The sequence below is a fragment of the Lipotes vexillifer genome, unplaced genomic scaffold (genome assembly GCF_000442215.2).
Source record: "Lipotes vexillifer unplaced genomic scaffold, Lipotes_vexillifer_v1.1 scaffold213, whole genome shotgun sequence".
NCBI lineage: Eukaryota > Metazoa > Chordata > Mammalia > Artiodactyla > Lipotidae > Lipotes > Lipotes vexillifer.
This window is the reverse complement of record NW_006780610.1, coordinates 6,453,477-6,459,762: the sequence shown is the minus strand read 5'-3', so window position 1 is coordinate 6,459,762 and position 6,286 is coordinate 6,453,477. Positions and strand designations below refer to the sequence as shown.

Below are 6,286 nucleotides of genomic sequence, written 5' to 3'. Positions count from 1 at the left end.
GATCAATCCAAGCCCCTTAACACCCAGATCTTTCACGGTCCAGAATGTCCTCGCTTTTGAGTGCCCCCACTGCTGCCTCCTCCAGCCCACTCTCCAAAGCTCTTCCATCATCCTTCACTGCACACTCTATGCCCTCTGCCTCAAAAGCCTGTCCTCCTCATCTCCTCTTGGTGAACTCCTACACATCCTTCAAGACCCAGCTTAAATGTCACTTTGTCTGGGTCTCCCTCTGGCAGAACTTGACACTCCCCTCTCTGTTATATGTCTCTTATAGCTCTTCTCACAACGTTGTACCCGATCCATTCATGTGTCTCCTCTCTCCTGTACTTGGCAATCATTTGGAGGAAGAACGTGGAGGGGGACAGATATGTGTGACTCTCTTTGCAGGGTGTGTGCATTTCATACATCATTCATTCCATAAACGTAAACGGAGGCCTAACGTGGTACCTAACAGGCCCCATACTAGGCACCCAGGGCCCAGCACTGCCCCACAAGTGTGTAGCATCAGGCCCATAGTGTGGCCTGGGTGTAAGAGTGTGTGCGTGTGGGATGTGCCACGTTCGCTGTAGACCTGCGGTGTTTGTGGCTCTTGGACACACCGTCCATTGAATTCAGGCCCCATGTGACCTGCTGATAAAGGGCATCTTAGAAGTTAATTAGACCAACAGGCTGCGACCAGGCACTAATGACAAACCCTCCCGGGGCATCTCCTGCCTACCTTCCCCACTCCCGAACCGTCACAGCCTGACCCGGGTTTTGCCTTTTTAATCCAAAGACATCAACCATCCACGTGAGATTTCCTCTGGCGAGTAGTCTGTCTCCCCCTTCTTTCTCTGCCTTCCTTACATCTCAGAGAGAAGAGATGAACAGGGAAAGGGAGAGGAAGTCATTTTGGGTACCCACCACGTGCCAGGTGTGTGCGGGCAGTTCACATACATCAGAGGCAGTGGTAGAAAGGGCTTCCTTTGTGCCGGGCACTGTTCTGGCACTGTGCCTCTATTGGCTGGGCTAATCTGTGTGCCAACCCTACGAGGTAGGCAATGCTATTGTCCCACTGCACTGATAGGAAACTGGCACCACACGGAGAGGAAGAGGCAGAGCCAGATTCAGGCCACGCAGCCTGCACTCAGGCACCGCCCTGCATTGCTCTCACTGTCCTCACCCCTCACGGGCACAAAATGTCTCATTGTACATCCGAGAAACAGGGAAAGTCCCCAGATCTGAAGGTCCCAGAGGTGAGATTCAAATCCAGGGCTGTGAGATTCCAGATGCAGGGGTGTGGGCCCAGACGTAGGGGTGTATGAGCTCCAGATGCAGATCTCCCCTGCCTTAAGGCAGTTCCTTCTTCTGCCTGACCCATTAGACAGGGAGGCACCTACTCTGGACAGGACTCATCCACCCCAAGGGACCCCAAGTCCCTTCTGCTGGAACTCACCCTCAATGTCCTTCTTACATCTCTGTGTCTCTGGGACCCTATGTGTGTGCCTGCCCCGGGCTGGGAGACCCTGACAACCTCTTCTGCTCCTCTCTTTATCTGTGTAGCCCAGCCCTAAACACAGCACCTGACACACAGCCGTGTCTCAGCAATGATTCTTGAATTCAAAACACGGGGTGATGGAAGGGCTAGTGTGTGTGGTATGGGGGTAGGGGGCAGCCCCTCGGGGTCGGGGTAGCCAGTGAAGGGCAGTCAGCCATGAAAGCGTTTGGGGAGGAGTGGGGCTGTGTGTGCAGGGGAGAGGGTGGCTTTCCGTACAACGCCTCAGATGCTCAGTGTTGGGGTGCAAAGACTGAACTAGATTCCAGCAGCAATGGGAAGCTGGGCCCAGAAACTGTTCCATGAGCTCTTCGCCATCATGAGAGGCTATGCAGCTGGTACTAGACTTATCAGCTGGTAATTAAGGTCAAGCTGGTGAGTTCCTGGGGGGGCAGGGGCTGATCCGTGTTATGTCGTGCTCACGACAAGCCCCTAAAAATGTTCGTTCATGGGAACTGATTTGCTCATTCAACAGGCGGGTCCCTGGAGCAAATTCAATTAAAATCAACTATTCCAATACAGTCTGATGAGGGCATGGAGGCTGAGGGCAGTGGAAGCCCCGAGATGGGGCCCTAAGCCACCTGGGGGTGCACAGTCAGGGAAGGCTTCTTGGAGGAGTAGGCCAGGTGAGGAGAAAGGTGAAGGAAGGGCATCCAGGTGGGGACTACTGATGGGCAAAAGCATTTGGGCTGGAGAGAGAATTTGGGACTCATGGCATTTCCAAAGGTAACTGAAGCTGTGAGAACAGAAGGCCACTGGGCAGCAACTAGAGATGAAGGAGAGTCTGGAGCAGCCCATAGAGCAGCCCATAGAGTCCCAAGAAGTGGCAGTGGGAATTTCTGGAAAGGATAAGAAGCCAGGTCAGGCCTCAGCTTCTTCCACACAAGGCCAGGGATGGGAAGACAAGCGGGGACTCAGAGTGGACCTGTGGTTGTCCCCAAAATGATGCCAGGATTTAGGGCCCAGCCCCTGGGAGGAGGGAACCCCTAAATTTCCTGGGTCTCATCAGAGGCAGTCTGGGGGGCCTGGGGCCCAGCCAGTGGCAGTGCCTGGCGCAGCTCCTCCTCCTGGCCGGGCGGCACACCCAGGCTGCCTGCCGACATCTGCAGCCTCTGTCCTAGGAACGGGCTTCCCCAGACACTCTCCCTGGTTCTGACATGAGTTGTGGCTGCCTGCTGAGTTCGACGGCTGGCAGCCAGAAGCCAGTACCCAGAGAGCCCTGAGGAGTAGCCACTCAGGTAAGGCCATCTGTGTCCAGATGTGCTCTGCCCCTCAGCACATCTGGAAGGGGGAGACTTCTCTGGTGGAGTGTCGGGGGAGTGGCCTGGACACAAGGCCGCCCTGCGTCCTGATGGTGGAGGAATGAAGATGGACCCCCCCACCTCCTCTGCTCTGAATTTTTCCCCTTTCTCCCCAGCTGAGCAGAGGTGGGAGCCAGGGACTGAGTGGGAGAGGGGCTCCCAGAGGGGCCAGGAGCTAAGCAGGTGGGGCAGCTCTGCCTGGGCCTGCAAAACCCTGCCAACCCCAGGTTGGGCTGGGCGGAGCGCCCCTGGGCTAGAGCCTCCTTGGGTGTTCCCTGAGAAGCTGCCAGGAGTTCCGCCCACCTTAAGCAGGACTGAGCAAAGACAAGCAGATGATTCAGAGCCGGGGCCCACATTCTTATGTAGACAGGACAGTGGAGAGACAGGGCAGGGAGCAGAGTCACCCCCAGCCTCCCCTACCGGGGATTCACCTGGTGGAGGAGGGAGTGGACACAGCAGGCAGCTTCCCGAAACCTAAGGAAAGGGCCCCAGGCCCAGAGTATGGGCTCCGAAGCCAGCCTGCCTGGGTTCAAATCCCAGCTCTGCCACTTACCAGCTGTGTAACTATGAGCAAACCTCTCTGTGCTCCACTTTCCTCATCTGTAAATTGGGAATAAAACATATACCCTTATATACAGTTGCTGTATTGATTCATGCAAAGTGCTCAGAACAGTGCTGGCACTGCATAAACACCCGATAAATGCTAGCTTTATATCACTACCCTGCCCATCTGCAGTGGATCACGCAGTTGTGGGGGTGGGGGGGGCGCAGGACAGCACAGTCACCTTTGGCCTAGACCAGCACTAACCCCTGAGAGCAACAGGCTGTGCAGACAGGCTCCCTGAGGTCCCAGGGAGCCCAGTAGGGTAAGACCACCGTGCACAGGTCTCAGTGGACCCCCCAGGAACCAGGCAGAGGAATTCCAAGAGAGGTCGTGGGTGCCCCTCACTCTGAACCATAGTCACATTCCCTAATTGGAGGTAAATCTGATTCCTGTGTGTTCATCACACCAAACTTGCCAGCAGAATTGACCAGAGCAGCATTTCCCATTGCGGTGTCTTGACAAGGCTGTTCTACAAGATGACAAAAAAGGGTTCTATAGTCAAAGGAGTTGGTGCAATGCTACATATTCTGTCCTCCTTTGGGAGATTCATAATGTGAATTTATTAGCATATGGTCAAGTAAAGGGACCTATTTAACTTTTCCCTGAACACAGTGCCTGCCTACTTTTCTTGAACACAGAATAGAATCCTTTTCTCTTGCTGCTTCTGTTGCCAGCCTATTGAGCAGGGTTCCATGGAACACCAGTTTGGGAAGCACAGGAATACTAGGCTACTCTACGAAGCCTGTTGTGTCAATATCAAGAGAATCACCGCTCCCTTCCTTTTGTTTCAGCTGCATTGCCATTGGCCTTGCTTCAAGTAAGCCGCACATGAGCAGGACACTGCCTGGATATTTATGGTGTTACACCAGACGGGAGTTTGGGGACAAGGTTCCAGCCTCCTCTCTAGCCCCATCCCCCAAACCAAGTAAAAGGCAAAGAGCAGGTTCCCCTTGGGAGGAAGCTGTCTAAGGGGAGAGAGCCTAGCTCAGAAAGGTAAGGAGAAGTCATCCCCAGGTCTGACTCGCTGAGGAGGAGGGCCATGGTTGGGAGAGAGAGGGAAGTCAGCATGTCCCGCCTCCTTAAGACCTGGGAGGATGAGCGGCTCCCTGGACCCGCCTTCACCCACTGCTATGGGGAAGAGTTGGGTTCTGGGCTGAATGACCTGTGCTCAAGGCCCAGCTCTGCACCTAATCGTGTGTGACTCTGCACAACCCCTCTGAACCTCAGTTCAGGGCACGATAATAGAGCCTAGCTCCGCCGTGGTTGGAAGGATCCAACCCGGTGACACTGTTCTATAAGGTGCTGAGCATGAGTGTTCTATAAACTTGGGAAATGACAGTCATCCTCTCCCTGCAGTAGCTACCGACGCCCGGGGCCACCATGAACTGGCGGATCTTCGAGGGGCTCCTGAGCGGGGTCAACAAGTACTCCACAGCTTTCGGGCGCATCTGGCTGTCCCTGGTCTTCATCTTCTGCGTGCTGGTGTACCTGGTGACGGCCGAGCGCGTGTGGAGTGATGACCACAAGGACTTCGACTGTGACACCCGCCAGCCGGGCTGCTCCAACGTCTGCTTCGACGAGTTCTTCCCCGTGTCCCACGTGCGCCTCTGGGCCCTGCAGCTCATCCTGGTCACGTGCCCCTCGCTGCTCGTGGTCATGCACGTGGCCTACCGCGAGGCCTGGGAGAGGAAGCACCAAGAGACAGCAGGGAAGAACGGTGGGTGCCTCCACCCGGACCCCGGCAAGGAGCGGGGCGGGCTCTGGTGGACGTACGTCTGCAGCCTGGTGTTCAAGGCCGGCGTGGATGCCGCCTTCCTCCACGTGTTCCACTCGTTCTACCCCAAATACACCCTCCCCCGCGTGGTCAGGTGCCACGTGGCTCCGTGTCCCAACACGGTGGACTGCTTCATCTCCAAGCCCACAGAGAAGGACACCTTCACTCTCTTCATGGTGACCACGGCCGTCGTTTGCATCGTGCTCGACGTGGTGGAGCTGACCTACCTGGTGAACAAGAGGTGCCGGGAGTGCCTGCTGGCGAGGAAAGCCTGGGCCACGGGCCTGGGCCACCGCCGGAACTGGGCCACCTCTTCCTCCAAACAGGACGACCTCCGCTTGGGCAACCTCATCTTTCTGGGCTCAGACGCTCCCCCTCCTCTCTCACCAGACCACCCTCGAGACCATGTGAAGAAAACCATCCTGTGAGGGGCTGCCTGGTCAGGCCTGGGTTGGAAGGACCCGGCAGCCAAGGTGCAGCCTTGGGGGTGGGAGCGCTGTGCGGGGAGTGGGGACAGGCAAGAGAGAGGGTCCGACGACCCTTTTCCCCAGCTCCTGCCGCCTGCCCCAGCTGTGTGGCCTTGGGCAAGTTACCCCTTGGAGCTGAACCTCGGCTTCCTTTTGTGTACAACGGAGATGATGAGGCACCCCCCAACAGGGCTGCCGCTGTGAGGAGGGGCTTAATACGAGAACGGATGTGCACATGCCTTCAGTGTGTGGTGCCCACAGTCAGGGCTTAATAAAAGTCAATTCATTCACCGATTCAAGGTGACCTTTGATCCTTAGACCTTTGCGAGCCTTATCAGGTCATGGGGTCAACATCTCTGTCCCTGCAAAGGGCTGCACTTGATCTAGCCAGGTAAGAGCGCCCCCAGCACTCCTGGGGGGGTCATGCCCTTGCTCATGCTCAAGTCTAGCCTTTAACCGCAGTTGCAGTTTTAGGCCCGTGGGTTGTCTGCAAAGAGAATGGAGCTTAATTACATGGGGAACCGCGTGCCTCAGTGGAAAGTTAATGGACTTTTGAGTCATAACATTTGCATTTGAACACAAGTTCCAGTGGCACTCTGAGAAAGC

The 6,286-nt window shown here is 55.9% G+C and overlaps 1 protein-coding gene across 1 annotated transcript; it reads left to right on the top strand.

Annotated features, from left to right (window-relative positions):
* Positions 1-2,644: 2,644 nt before the first annotated feature.
* On the top strand, positions 2,645-5,974 carry LOC103086165 (gap junction beta-5 protein). The gene is made up of 2 exons (XM_007453852.1): positions 2,645-2,772; positions 4,796-5,974. Exon 2 carries the CDS (start codon positions 4,820-4,822, stop codon positions 5,639-5,641), a length of 822 nt encoding a protein of 273 aa, XP_007453914.1. The 5' UTR covers positions 2,645-2,772; positions 4,796-4,819; the 3' UTR covers positions 5,642-5,974.
* The last annotated feature ends 312 nt before the right edge of the window (positions 5,975-6,286 follow it).

Coding starts and splice junctions, on each gene's coding strand:
- LOC103086165 (XM_007453852.1), top strand. CDS start 4,820: ATGAACTGGCGGATCTTCGAGGGGCTCCTGAGCGGGGTCAACAAGTAC.